This window comes from Gorilla gorilla, chromosome 1 (assembly GCF_029281585.2).
Source record: "Gorilla gorilla gorilla isolate KB3781 chromosome 1, NHGRI_mGorGor1-v2.1_pri, whole genome shotgun sequence".
Lineage (NCBI taxonomy): Eukaryota > Metazoa > Chordata > Mammalia > Primates > Hominidae > Gorilla > Gorilla gorilla.
Window position 1 is genome coordinate 131,470,284 of NC_073224.2, and position 15,893 is coordinate 131,486,176.

At 39.0% G+C, this 15,893-nt stretch overlaps 1 protein-coding gene across 1 annotated transcript in view; it reads right to left on the minus strand.

The window, feature by feature from the left end:
* EEIG2 (EEIG family member 2) overlaps nucleotides 1-15,893 on the minus strand; it is a 75,495-nt gene that overhangs the window by 22,373 nt on the left and 37,229 nt on the right. The window contains exons 3-5 of the mRNA XM_004026235.5: nucleotides 10,745-10,774; nucleotides 4,706-4,822; nucleotides 563-609 (exon numbers count right to left, since the gene is read on the minus strand). Of these exons, the coding sequence (XP_004026284.2) occupies nucleotides 563-609; nucleotides 4,706-4,822; nucleotides 10,745-10,774 (194 nt within the window). The remainder of the gene's footprint in view (nucleotides 1-562; nucleotides 610-4,705; nucleotides 4,823-10,744; nucleotides 10,775-15,893) is intronic.

Below are 15,893 nucleotides of genomic sequence, written 5' to 3' on the forward strand. Positions count from 1 at the left end.
TCATCTTTACCGGCGGGGGGGGGGGGCCTCTCCTGACTACTATATATAGAATAGCAACACTTCTCTTCATGATGGCCCTCCCATCCTTTTTCTCCAAAGCGCTTATGACCGTTTGTATATTATATATTTACTTGTTAGCTTATTGTCCATTTTCCTCTTAGAATATAAGCTCCAGGATGGCAGGGACTTAATCTATTTTGTTCACAGCTGTTTCTCTAGTATCTAGAATATGGCCTAACACATGGTAAGGCACTTAATAGGTGTTTATTGAAGAAATGAATATGTTCACAGAAGCCGTATTAAAAATTTTTGCTTATATAATTTTACGCAAAACCTGAAGATGATGAAAGACCTATAGCATTAATAATTTGGAGTATGGAGGACTCATTTGGTAATAGGTAAACATAACTTCTAAGAGGGTCAGGTCAGTCTCCCAGGGAAGAAACTATCCCTTAACTGGTATTTTCCTATAAGCACTACAAAATATTAATGTAAAAATTTAAACAAATAAATCTTTCTTATACTTTTAGATACATAATCCATTTATTGGGTATCAACTTACGTTTTAAAACATGGGTCACCAGACATCAGTTGCATACTGATCAAAACCTAAACATAAAACAAGAAATATCACGATTATAAAAAATTATAAAATGCTTCCTTCACAGCACTTAGTCCGATATTTTCTATTGGGAAAGCATTAAATAAAATGATTGTTGAATTGGGTTATATCCATGGGAGGCTAAGGCAGGAGGATTGTTTGAGCCGAGGAGTTTGAGGTTAAAGTAAGCTATGGTCATGCCACTGCATTCCCGCCTAGGCAACAGAGCAAGACCCTGTCTCTATTAAAAAAAAAAAAAAAAAAAAAGAAGTGGGTTATATTCAATATTCAATTACTGCTCCATATAGATTAAAATCATTTTTAACATTCAAAACCTCAAAATTGCAAAAATCTGAATGGAAATAATGGAAACAAACAGCAATAATAATTCACCAGTAATAATCCTGTGGGTGTGTGGCTGTGCTAATCTATCTGTCTTTACTCCCAAATTCCTGTGGTACCTAAGTGTCTGGTAATGTTTTCCTTCAAGTTGCCACGTTGATGTTTCAAGGGATGCCAGCTGGTGGCTTCTAAGAGTAAAAAGCTTCTGACCTTTGTTCCAGCTTTAGATCAGAATTTAAAACTTTTTTTTTTTTTTTAAATTCTTGAGATAAGGTCTTGCTTTGTCACCCAGGCTGAAGTGCAGTGGTGCTATCACAGATCACTGCAGTCTTAAAACTCCTGGGCTCATGATCTTCCTGTCTCAGCCTTCTGAGTAGCTGGGACTATAGGTGCACACTACGCCTGGCTAATTCTTTTCTTTTTTTTTTTTTTTTTTGCAGAAATGGGGTCTTGCTTATGTTGTCCAAGCTGATCTTGAACTCCTGGCCTCAAGTGATCCTACCGCCTTGGCCTCCCAAAGTGCTAGGATTATAGGTGTGAGTCACTGTGCCCAGCCAGGATTTAAAGCTTTTCTAATACTTTCTAAGATGCTGCTATTCTCTAGTTGCTGACTACCTTTAACAGTCAGTCATAGGACCTCTTTATGTTCTTATGGGAATAATAATGATAATGGTAATAGTAACAACAACATTAACAACAATCATGATTTGAGAATTCATTATGTGCCAGGCATAAGCTATGTGTTTAATATGCATTATTTCTTTTAATTTTCAGTATTCCTAGGAGAGAGCAATTATTTTCATTTTAACCTCAGGGAGATTAAGTGATATTTTAAAAACCAGATAACTAGTAAAGGGCAGAGCTGAGATGTGATCCCAGGGCTGCACATAGCAAAATTCATAGTCTTAATGAATACAAGAATATGTACATTGTTGCATGTTCTGCAGCTAATGGATGACATGTATCTTATATAGTCTTATTTCATTCCTATCTCCTCATCCCAGCACCTCCATGACTATTTTTTCTCTTTAAATGCCAAATCTATCCTGCTGCACTGATTTCCTCATCATCTCTTCTTTCACAGAACCCTGAGGTCTGCTTTCCAACTCCATCAAAACTGCACTCTTGAATATCACGGATGTCTCAGAAAGGAGATGGAGATGGCACATACAGCTTTAAGGAACTGAATAGTTAAGTAGAACAGAGATGTGGGACAGTAGTTGGAGAAGATGAGAGGTTAATTTTTGTCTTTCTTTATAAATATGGGAAACAGTGGAGCTGTTTCTTTATATGTTGATGAGGATGATTCATTCGAGGTAGAGATGATGAGAAGAGGGGATAATCTAAGGGGTAAAGCTCTTGATTAGGCAAACTTTGGATTCCAGAAGCCAAGAGGAAGGACTGACTTCTGACAGGAGAGGGGACATGCCATCCATTGTAACAGGAGACAAAAAGGATAAGGCGGGAGAGGCAGGTAAAGTCTATGATGGGAAGATGAGGGAATTTGAGTTTAATGGCTTCTGTTTTCTCAATAGGATAAGGCAAGGTCAGTATCTGAGAGCAAGAATAATGTGTTGGGATACGAGGAGAAAAAAGGTATGAGACAGAATATCTAAAATTGAGAAAGGAAGCATATGAAGGAAGTAGAGTATGACTGCCAGATGGCAGTGAGCATGGCTTTAGTAATGGCAGCTAGTCTGGTTGTGTGATTCTCTTCAGCAATGCTCAGCATGCAAGGGTAGATATTTAATAACTGAGTTAACAAAAGTTGGGGATTATTCAGACAATGCAGGGAGACAGGGACAGAGGAGCCAGGAGTATTTTTTTTTTTTTTTTTTTAAGAGATGGGGTTCTCACTATGTTGCCCAGACTGGTCTTGAACTCCTGCCCTTATGGACCCATGAAATTTAAGCTGGATAGACAGGGAAGTAGAAGCAAGTTAGGGCTGATGGATAGTGGGAGAGTGGTAAGGTTAAAGATGGCTAAGTGAGTAGGAGACTAAGAGGACTGGAAACATAAGAGATAGTGGTAGGAGGAAGAAAACTTTAAATTGAAATTTTTTGGGGGTGAAGTTTCTAGGAGTAAAAAGGTCTAGACTCTAGAGTGTGACCATGGGAGTAGGAACCGAGATGAGGAGGAGGAAAATATTGCTGGAGATAGGGAGTTTAAGGAACCGAGAAGCCTTAGACTCATAGAAGATCAGCTATCAGGAGAGAAAATATAGATAAGACAGTCCACAAGGCTAGCTCGCCTGCACAGATGGTGAAGCTATGGAAAAATGATGACCTGAGAAGAGATATAGAGAAAAACTGTGAGCCAGGAGCTAAGTCATCAATGGATAGGAGCGAGACGGTACCTAAGGGGTCAGGAGATGGCAGAGATTAGGAAAGGAGAGAGTGTTATGACTGAATGGCATGATCTTCAAAGAGTATTTTTTTTTTTTTTTTTTTTGTAGGACAAAGTGGGAGAGACGGTGTGGAAGGATGAATGGGAAGCCAGGAGGAAATTACTCCATGAGTTGGCTCTTAGGAAAGTGAGGGTCTGAAATTAAAAAGTTATTTCAATTTCCAATGAAAACATTGTCATTCTGAGAAGAATTATCCATCTTTTCATATAAGAAATACGAGGAAATAAGAACCCTGATCAGGCAGGAGAAGATATGCACTGTGGTCCCAGCTCTGCCACTGACTACTTTTGTGAGATACTTTAGTTTCAGCTCTTCATCTATAAAATGTGAATAACAATCTATCCTCATCTGTCTAACCCTGTTCATCTCATGGAGATATGGGCAAGTGCTTTGAAAACTTTTTAGAGTTATAAAACCACAAAACTATGCAATCAACATGATGTGTACAGAAGTTTATATTGTGATACTTTTCTAATTTCTTCCTTGTCTTCTGAACATTTTCCTTCCCATATCAACTCGCTGTCCCACCTTTCTTTCCAGCTGCTAAATTTGTGTGAGGGTTACAAAAACCACTTTATGCATTGGACTGGCCATAATAACCATTTTACACATTTTCATATGTTCAGAGCTTAAGATTTGCTGCAAAAAAGTTTGAAAACTGTAGAGTATCAGGTAATTCTTTGCTTCACTAACTTTTGAACACCAGTTTTTACTCAGAATTATCTTCCTTTCTTATTAGATAACTTACCATCATGGGGTAACCTAACTGAAACACTGCAAAAGGTCTATCTAATGGGGTTTCCTAGGCGCAAAGTACTTTACAAATATTTTCTCAATTAATCTCATTTAATACTACAATTAACTCTATGAAGTATACATTCGCACTCATTACTAGAGCACATAGCTCCTGATGGTACTTGGAAAAAGCTGGGCAGATGCCCAGAAGTGGGTTCCATCTGTCACTTCACTAGTTTACAAGAGAACCCAGTGGCTTCTATGTACCTATCACAGCTGCTCTGTAAATCACCTTATGGGAGCTACGAACATTTTAAGGTATTCATTAATTCATCATGCTCCTTCCTCCCAATGAGCTCTTATGTTATAGCGGTGTATGTATTCTCTGAATGTTCAAACGTCAAAGAAAAACACCTTAGGACCATGAAGGTGAACATTTGTTACTTTTCACTGCATTTGTGACTTAGATGGGGTTTTCCCCTAAGTGATGAATACTTCAGTGGTATGGTCAGTTTATCATATCAGCATTGATTCACATCTTGTCCTTGACAATATATACATATGCTTATTTAAAGGCAGATAATTTTATTCTTGACAAGTAAATCCTGAAACGTGCTTACTTTAAGAATGGAATTATCCTGTCTTGTATTTTTGGTATCATAGCCTTCCAGTAAACAGCGGCGAGTGGTATTTCCTGATCCAGCAAACTCTGCCAGGTTTAGATCTGCAAAGCCCAGCTATGAAAAGAAAGAGAATTATATTAATAGACTATCTAGTAGGCTTCTATCATATGCTCCTTAAAATAAATATTCAACCCATACTCTAGACAGGTTTTCTCCAACTTCATTTATTTGCAATTTTTGACATCTTAATACCTGTTCTATTATTTGCTTTGTGTTTTTAAATTGGTTCACCTTTTATATGAATTTATTTATTCTATTCTTGTGTTCAGCAACAGCATCTTTGAAATCAGATTTGATGTGGTAAATATATTTTTTCTATATACATTAAAGAATATATATTACTGTTAAAGTAAAAATAATGTATATCAAACAGCTAAAATCATTGCAAATAGTGGTATTTACACCACCCTGTGAGAAATACTAGCAAACCAAGAGTGATAATTTGCATACACATAGAGAAGAATGATTAGACCCTTCTCTCCCTATTCTGGGTCCAGTTCTATGCCAAGTTAACCACTGGTGAAGGCAGATAGTTGCAGGTTATTAAGTTTTCACTCCCCATGCAAGAACTGGAGTGACTTAAGTGAATCACCTATTTTCTTTGGTACCAGTGCCTTCTCTTTCACTACCTTCCACATTTGCCTTGCTGATCATCCTTGAACTAAATCTCTTTTTATGAAACCTAATTCCTCCCTTTCTCAGAACTCTGCCCCACATCAACTCTCTCTGCTGCTGTCAGAAGTTCAGCTCAAACCTGTTCCTTCTTGTTATTACTGCTCAGGTTCAGTCCCCATTTTCTGTGGCTGCCAAAGGTTGCCCTATAGTCTTTCCTCTGTTGTTGCTCAACCCTGTTTCTCATTTCCATGTGGTACAACAAATCAACCCCATTATATCATTTTTTGAGCAAGCTAAGTCTATATACAGTCTTTTTATTAACAAAAAATGAATTGAGTTGCAACTTATTAAGCATATTTCCATAAATATACAATAAAAAGTATTATACATTTCAAAAACTGCTGTGATTCTAAGTTGTTTGCCTTAGGGTTTTAAAACACACAGTGGGCACATATAAATGGCATTCAAGATGAATATTTTAATTGCAGGCTGGAGCATTATTTTAATAGCTTTTAATTGGTACAAAAAGAATGAAGAATAAGAACCCAGAGAGCAGCTGAAGGGCCACAAGCCCCAAATGCAATAAGTCAGACACACATCAGGCAGCAGTAATACCCACCTAATTTGCACATGGTTACTCTAGTCTTATTGCCTCTCTTTTTTTTGAGATGGAGTCTCGCTCTGTCACCCAGGCTGGAGTGCAGTGGCACGATCTTGGCTCACTGCAAGCTCTGGCTCACTGCAAGCTCTGCCTCCCGGCTTCACGCCATTCTCCTGCCTCAGCCTCCCAAGTAGCTGGGATTACAGGAGCCCACCACCACGCCCGGCTAATTTTTGTTTTGTATTTTTAGTAGAGATGGGATTTCACCGTGTTGGCCAGGATGGTCTCGATCTCCTGACCTCATGATCCGCCTGCCTTAGTCTCCCAAATTGCTGGGATTACAGGTGTGAGCCACCGCGCCCGGCTGTCTTATTGCCTCTCTTAGAGGGGCAAAAGATCAGCAGAAAAAGCTTGGATATGTCCAGGACAAAGCCATATCCAACTGGGCATGTGAATACTTACATGACTGATCATACATTATCAGTGCACCCTATTATGATTCATACATTATCCTTTTCATTGACCCTCCAACATCGCTTTCTCATCCTCACTCTCTGATGACCTTACTTCCTATTTCAATCGGAAAATTAAAGCAATCAAAAGAGCACTTAACTTCCATAAGCTTTTACTGCCAGTGACATCCACTCACCTACCTGCATCTGTGCCCACATGCTTGCTTTCCCACTTACAGCACTGTCTGAGGCCAACCACTCTCCTCTCACCCACTCAAGTTAATCACTTCAGTTATGCTTTCTGTTCTTGTGCATTCTAAAATTTCCCTTCTCTGCTGGATCGTTTCCAAAAGCACACAAACATGCTGGATTTTCTCCTACTTTAATGAACAAAAGAAAACAAAACAAAACCTCACCCTTCGTCTCTCTCCAGACTATTGAACCATTTATCTGGCCCTCTTTACAACAAAATTTCTTGTAAGAGTTTTTTAAATTTTGATTTTATTTTAAGTTCTGGGGTACATGTGCAGGACGTGCAGGTTTGTCACATAGTTTGCTATGGTGATTTACTGCACCTATCAACCCATCGCCTAGGTATTAAGCCCAGCATGCAACAGCTATTTTTCCTGATGCTCTTGCTCCCCCCGCCCCCTCCCGACAGGCCCCAGTGTGTGCTGATCCCCTCCCTGTGTCCATGTGATCAACATTTGCTCAGCTTGCACTTATAAATGAGAACATGCAGTGTTTGGTTTTCTGTTCCTGCATAAGTTTGCTGAGGATAATGGATTCCAGATCCATCCATGTCCCTGAAAAGGTCATGATCTCGTTCCTCTTTAAAGAGTTTTCTCTGCGGTCTCCTATTCCTCTGTGCCTGGCTACCTGGCCAACTTCATTTCCTCCTCCTCCTCATTTACTCTGGCAGCCACAATGTCCTCTTTCTTGAAAATGCCAAGATCACTTCAAGGCCTTTAGCACTTACTGTTCTTTTGCGGGAAATGCTGTCTCTCAGATTTTCTTATAACTTTCTCTTTTACTCCATTCAGGTCAATGTTTAAAAGTCATCTCTCTAAAGGGGCCTTCCCTGACCATCCTATATCATATCCCTCTTCCCTCCCTTACCCTGTAGTTACCACCTTCCACCCCTTACCCCCTCTATTTTTCTCCTTAGTAGTTACCATCACATCATGTACACACATATTTCATATTTGCATATTGTCTGTCCCTCCAACGACCCCTGCTCCCATTAGCATGTAAGCTCCACAAATGCAGGGGATTTGTCTGTTTTGTTCACTGCTGTATCTCCAGTACTTAGAATAGTACCAAGAACAGTGCCTGGCACTTAATACATATTTGTTGAATAAAAGAATAGCCCATTGGCTTACCATCTACTATTGTAATGTTGGTATATTACAATGTCAATAAGTTAAAAAAGGGGAGAATCTGACAGTGCCTCTTATGCCTGCATGTTTATGTCCTCCCAAAATTCATATGTTGAAACCCTAACCCCCAAAAGGGTGGTATTAGGTGGCAGAGCCTATAAGAGGTAATTAGGTCATGAGAGTGGAGTCCTCAAGAATGGATTAATGCCCTTTTAAAAAGACAAAAGAGAGCTTGCTTCCTTTTTCTCTGCTCTCTGCCATTTGAGGACACCATGAGATGACAGACATCTGCAAAGCAGAAAGCAGGCCCTCACCAGACTGGATCCACCAGCACCTTGATCTTGGACTTCCCAGCCTCCAGAACTGCAGGAAATAAACGTTGTTTAAATCACCTAATCTACGCTAATCTGCTATAGCATCCCAAACTAACTAAGACAGCCCCTATTAAAAAGTATATTAAAAGGTGGGGCATGTCAATGTGATATTTCAGGCTAAAAGTTACTAATGAGTGAAGTCAATATTATCAAGCATCTTTTATATGACAGGCCCAGTTGCAGACACTGGGAAACAGTGATGAACAGGACACCTACTCCACCTTGAAAGAGCTTACATTCTAGTGAAGAACCAGAAAGTCTATGTTTCCTTATGATTTTTTCTTTGGCTTCACTGAGTAACTGTCTCATGAAATGGCATATATACATAAACACTAGCTGTATTTGTCCCAGATATTAATTCATTCATGAAATAATCTTCAGCATCCACATTTCAGGTAATATGGAAGTCATTCCTACTCTTATAGTTTAATAGGGGAGGACAGAAAAGTGAACAGATTCTTTAATGCAGTGTGAAAGTGCTGTGATAGAGGAAGACACAGTTACAAGAAAGAGAGGAAAAGAAAAGTTCTCAGTAGGGAGGGATGACTAAGCTGAGTCTTTAATGATACATGAGTTGACAGGACAAGAGGAGGGAGAAATATAAGCATGGCAGGAAAAACATCAAGTTACAAATCAAAAGGCTAAGATAGCATGGGATACTCCAGGTTTGTGAGGGTGGTATGTGTGAGGCATAAGGATGAATGTATGAGTGTTTACGTGTGTGTTCATGTGCCGATGACAGTAGAGATGACAAGATGTGTCTTACACGCCAGACACATGTAAATTAAGAAATTTTCATTTTCCTTTATAAGCAATGAATAGCTGCTAAAGGACTAAAAATGGGGGAATGATATGATCATGTTTTAATTTTAGAAAGATTACTTTGGCAATAATATGGAGGATGGAGGGAGATAACAGAGACAGACTCTAGAAGGCCAGTGCAGGCTGTAAATAAAAAATAATGAAGGCATAACCTGAGGCAGTGGCCCTGGGAATGGAGAGAAAGTATGGTTTCAAGACCTTTTTAAAGGGGAAAAATCAAGAGGACTGGTCAACTACAGCAGACCTTGTTGTTTGCCTAGCCCAGAATCAATGCCCTGCTATTCCTTGATAGCAAAGCCTTGATTTATTTTATTTATTTATTTACTGAGACAGGGTCTCACCATCTTGTCCAGGATGGTCATGAATGCCTGGGCTCAAGTGATCCTCCCACCACAGCCTCCCAAAGTGCTGGGATTACAGGCATGAGCCACCACGCCCAGCCACAAAACCCAGGTTTTATTCAGGTGTCCAGCCTCAGTTCATCCATGTGTACAAGGAAGGAAACCCAAACCCTAGCTCACTGTTAGATTGTGATTAGTTTAAGCTAACCATGGCAATCCATTCCTATTGCCCACAACTAGTTTAGGGTGGGCATATAATCCAGTTCCAGCCAATGAAAGGTATGGGAAAACCCTCTGAGGGCCATCTAGGAAACGTTTCCTCACTCAAAAAAAAGTAATACAGGGAGAAGCAGCTGGATTTTTGTCATACGTGAATGTGTTGACTTAAAATTAAGCAGCCAGCCACCTGGTGTCCAGGAGGGGAGCTGGCCAAGAACAAAATCATCACATAGAGAATGGCAGAATGGAAAGAGAAAAATAATATGAGTTCTTGATGACGTTCTTCAGTCAGTGGATTGACCAGTTTTGAAGCAAGTCTATCTCACATCTCCTTGTTTTGTAACATAGGAAAAATCTCTAGTTGAGGAAGGTTTTCTATTACTTTAACAAAGAACATCCTGGCATTGCAACCAACTAGATTTAGGGTGTTTGGTAGATATGGAAGTTAAAACTAGTGTACAGGGGCTAGGCATGGTGGTTAATGCCTGTAATCTCAGCACTTTGGGAGGCCAAGGCAGGAGGACCACTTGAGGCCAGGAGTTCAAGACCAGCCTGGGTAACATAGCAAGACCCCATCTCTACAAAAATAAAAAACAAAATTTAAAAAGTTAGGGGAAAAAAAAGACTAGTGTACAATCTCTCAGTTCAGGTGACTGGATTGATGGAGGTACCATTCACAGAGACTGGAAATACAAAAGGACTATGTGAATTTCTGGTAACATTGTTACTAATTCCTTCTAGTCAGCAAAAAGGTGAGCACATTCACTAGTAATTCCACATAGCTAGTAAAAGTAAAAACCAGCAGTACTGATCATGTATACACAGAGTGCTAAGACAGCATAAAGGACAGGTCCTCTTACAGTTGGGGGAAGTGGGCCTGGCAACACTTCCCAGGTGAGATCCTTTGAATTATCACATGCTATGGCTTAATGCAAACTAGAGATCATCCTATAGCAGGGAGGCTGAATCTAAAGAATAATATTCCATAATCAGCATTTAGAAAGAATATGCCTATAATTTACTGTTAGATCCAACTGTTCAATCTCCAAGTTGCATACAAAAAGAGCCAAGCTTGAACAGATATTAGAAGAGTAAACAATTTAATTTTTAAGCCTATAAATAGCAATAAGCAACATTACATGTTCCAAAACAGTTAAAAGAACATCTGCTTACCTTTGCATAAGCTTTTCCACCTTTTAATTCCTGCCAAAGACAGAAAATACTATAAGGATATCACATAATGAAAGATTTAAAATTAAATATATGTCAATTCTGAAGCAGACATATATATGCTGGCAAATATCATAGACAGTAAAATTCTGATGATCTTAAATCCAACTATTTAGACTCCCACAAGCCCCCCAAATGACCAGAATTTTTATTTAGCATTTAACTTTAATCTAAATGAGACAAATGGTGAGAATATAAGCTAATATTTTTTATCTATTTGCTGAAGAAGAAATGGTCAAAAAGTGTTGTGGACTCACTGCAAAAACCTGAATCACCAAAGAAAGGTTAAATTATTTACTCAGTTAAGCATACTAATATAATATAGAAAGATTTCAACAGGACTTGAAACCACACCCCAGGGACAACCAGTTTTTATGAATCATTGAAGAGATACCCTGTGCATGTAAAAGTGTACATTTAGTACAGTACAAACCCTCCTACCTAATGTGAAAAGGCTGGCCAAAGTGCAACATAATAAAAAATAATAGATGATGTCTTTTTTTAACTTAAAATATGTCACTGTACATAAATTTGCCAAATCTTTAGATTTGTTTTCACACAGCTGTGAGAATTAAGTGTAAAACACTCAGAACAATACCTAGCACATGGTATGTTTTTGTATATATGTCTTTGTCATTATTATTAGGACCAAACTCCCCACTCCCTACCTACTTTTAAAAATGCATCTGCTGGATGGTGTTGTCTCTTATCTTTCTTGCATAAATCAGATACATAATGCATTATCTATCATTTCCATCTTTCAAGCAGTGAATACAAATATGTTAAGGAACAATCTATGATAAACTCTATTATCATTCATGAATATTTGCTGTTCCTCCCCTTCCCTGCTTCAGTGATTTCAGGTGTGGCCATCCCACTACATCTACCCCATTATGAATGATCACATTTTCATTAGGTCACTGTTATATTCCTTAATAGTGCCCTTCCGTAAGAAAACAAAATTTTCTCCAGATGATCCTTGTTTCTGCTAGCTAATTCTTTTCTTTGCTCCCCTCTATAGCCAAACTCATCAAAATATTTATCTATATTTGCTATATCCTACTCTCTCTTCAACCCACTCCAATTGGGGTTTCATCCTTATTTTCCCTCTGCAATAGTTCTTTTTCATTTTTTATTTATTTTATTTCTTAGAGACAGGGTCTCCCTCTATCAACCAGGCTGGAGTGCAGTGGGATGACCATAGCTCACTGAAACCTCAAACTCCTGGGCTCAGGAGATCCTCCCACCTCAGCCTTCTGAGTAGCTAAGACTACAGGTGCGTGCCACCACACCCAGCTAATTTTTTTTGGAGAGATGGGGTCTTGCCATGTTGCCTAGTTTTGTCTCAAACTTCCGGCCTTAAGCAGTCCTCATTCCTCGGCCTCCCAAATTGCTGGGATTATAGGTGTGAACCACTGTACTCGGCCCTTTATAATAGCTCTTCAGATTACCAATGATCTTCATTTTGTTAAAGCCAAAGGCTCCCGATCTTCATCTTATTCAACATCTCAGTAGTAGGTGACACACTTGGCCACTCCACCTCCTTTGTTGCATCATTTTCTTCGCTAAACTTCCACGGCACCACAATTGCCTGGTTTTATTCCTACTTCACTGGCAACTCCTCACTCTCGTTTGCTGGACCTATTCCTTCATTCACCCTCTGTAGAAAGAATACTAGTCATATCCCAATCATCCATATCCACCCCCCTCCATAGTAACAGAATCCTCTATTTTTAGTTGGATAACTGGCTGCACAATAATGACCACTTATATGTTTTAACTCTATTCAAAACATAAGCACTTCTCCCTTCAACTATCACAAACCACCTAAGTGGTCTCTGTGATTCATCTAACACAGCAGCAAAAGTGATCTTACAGAAGTTGATGTCTCTCCTTATTAAAATCCTCCAATACTTACAATTATAATTAGGTCTAAACTCTTCATAAGGCCCTGCCTGATCTACTGCGTCCAATCCCACTACCAAGAACTTTGCCTCTGTTTCCCACGCCACAGCCAGGCTGGTCTTGTCATTTAAACATGCCAGACTTGCTGTTTACACTGCATAGGGTTCACAGTACTTCTGAATCTGTGGTTCGATATCTTTGATTGGTTTTAGAAGATTCTCAGCCACACTCACTTGTCTCTCCTCCTAGGGCTTATACAATTAGACCTTTCTACTGTCTCCTACATGTCTTACCTTCTTTCTTGTGTATTCCACCCTTGTTCTCTCTGTGATTTAGCCTGAATATTTTCTTCTGTCTATTTTCCAATTTACCAATGCTCTCTTCAGTTATGGTAAACCTGCTGTTAAATCCATCTGTTGAAGTTTTATTCATTTACTTAGCTTTAAATTTTAGTTAATGTACTTTTCAGTTTTAGAATTTAATTTGCTGCTTTTTTAAAAAACAATTTTAGTTCTCTGATGAAATTCTCCATCTTGTTCACTAATTATAGTTATTGTAAAAGTTTGTCTTTGATCTTTCCAAAATCTGTGTCTTCCATGGGTCTCTTCTTATCATATATTTTTCCTTTTGATTTTTGGTCATGTAGTCATGTCTCTTCGAATGCTTGATAACTGTGTATGAAAACTTGAAGAAATAATTTGAGGTTCAGAGTGATGTGATATAGGAGAAGGCATACATTTGCTTTTGGCAAGTAGTAAGGAAGAGGCAGATCACCTTCATCCAAGAAGGGATTGAGCTGACTGGAGGCTGGGTTTCAGTCTTTGTAAGGCTGATCTGTATGTATTACACTCTTCCTACTAGGTTGAAACTCTCAGAGAGTGAATCCCAACTGAAAGCCTGAGGTGTTTATCAAGGCCCCTCCTCTTTGGTTGTCCCCAGATTTCAGTTTTTGTTCCTTTAGACCTGTTAAGATTGCTGCAATCTCAACTCAGTGTCTTCGCTGCTCAGCCATTCTTTTGTGCTCAGTTTCTTTGCCACTACTTGCAAATCAGCAAATGCTTTGACGGTAAAAGCAATGCCAAATGTCAGGCTTATCTCTATGCTTCCCTCCTCTATGGATTCTAAGCCTCTCAAGTCCTTACTACCTCACTAGCTTCCGATGCCTTCAAGCGGCTGTTTTGGATATTATGTCTAGCTTTTCTAATAGTTCTCAGAGGGAGAAGTGGTCTGCAACAAGCTAGTCCATTAATATCAGAAGTATTAAAATAATCTCCATGTTTATTATACTTTAGGGCCTGTTATGGGTTGAATTATGTCCCCTGTCTACCTCATCCAAAAAAACCCTTACCTCAGAATGTTACCTTATTTGGAAGTAAGGTCTTCTTTTTTTTTTTTTTTTTTTTTTGAGACAGGGTATGGCTCTGTCATCCAGGCTGGAGTACAGTGGCATGATCACGGCTCACTGCAGCCTTCTGGGCTCAGGTGGTCCTCTAACCTCTGCCTCACAAGTAGCAGGGACTACAAGTGAGTGCCACCACACCTGGCTAATTTTTGTATTTTTTATGGAGATGGGGTTTCTCCATGTGACCCAGGCTGGTCTTAAAATCCTGGGCTCAAGCAATCTGCCTGCCTCAGCCTCCCAAACTTCTAGGACTACAGGTGTGAGCCACCACACCTGGCCAGAAATAGGGTCTTCATATAGGTACTCAAGTTAAAATGAGGTCCTAGTCTGATGACTGGTATTCTTATAAAAACAGGAAATTTTGACAGAGAGACAGACATGCAAAGAGGGAAAATTATGTGAAGACACAAAGGGAGAAAACAATCACGTGAATGGAATAATGTATCCACAAGTCAAGGAATGCCTGAGGCTGCTGGACATTAGGCGAGAGGTGTGAGAGTTTCTCCCCCAGCACTTCCAGAGGGAGCATGGCCCTGCTGACACCTTGACTTTGAACTTCTGTCGTCCATAACTCAGACAGTAAGTTTCTGTTGTTTAAAGCCACCCAGAGTGTGCTATTTAGTTATAGCAGTCCTAGGAAACTAGTACAGGGGCTTTTTTGCTTTCAGGTCCTACTCTTTTAGAATGGCCTTTCCCTAGACCTTTACATGGTTGCCCCTTCTTCAAATGTTACCTTTCAGAGAAGTCTTCACTGACTCCTGCCTCAGTTCTCTAAAATAATCTCCTTTGCCCAAGCTATTCTCCATTACTGAATTGTTTCCTACACATAAAACTTATCATGACCTCAAATAATCTTATTTGGCTACATGTTTACTATGGTCTCTGTCTTCCCTATCATACCTCCCCCAACTCCATCCAGAAAGTAAAGTCCCTGGGGGCAGGAACTCATTCCAGTTCACCACTGTCCTCCCAGTGCCTGGAATAGTACTGCTGGCTGGTCACTGATTGCTTCCCTGTGTCCTAGGCAACAGAGCACACTATCAAACTTTTTCATTTCTGTCAACATTATAGGTAAAAAATGGTATCTTATTTGTAGTTTTGTGTCAGATTGAGCATATTTTTATGTTTAAAAGCTATTTATAGTTTTTTTGCCAAGTGTTTATTCTGCCCCTTGCCTATTTTTCTAAATTGTTGTTGATTTTTAAAATTAATTTATTTGAAGGTGCTCTTTCTATACTAAGGAAAGTAGTCCTTTGTCACAATTTGTGACTATTTCCCCCTAATTTAAGACTTTATGTTATATTTTGTAATGCATAAAATATTTATATAGTTGAGTTTACTAATTTTTCTTTTATGGCTTCTTTTATATAATACTTAAAATATTATTTAGTATATTAAGTATTTGATGTAATACTTAAAATACCATGGCAATGGTATTCTGACAGACAAGGACGCAGAACTGGCGTGGAAAAGAGCAAGGCCAGAGACTCTTGCTTTCATTCTAAATCCTTCTTCTCTGTTTAATTTTTGACTATTATATGTATTATTTTGGTAAGTAAAACATATGCATACACACACGCACAAACACATACACACACACAAACAGAAGAACCATATGAAATTACCATTTTTTTTAGATTATTGGTAATTTGCTTCAGCCTAATACTGGGAAAGAAAATATACAGGAAAGAAAACAGACTTGGAGTCAGAAAACTCTGTTTGAGTCCCGACTTTGCCATTTACTAACTATGTAAATTTGGGCAAGTAACTTCTCTGAGCCCTGGT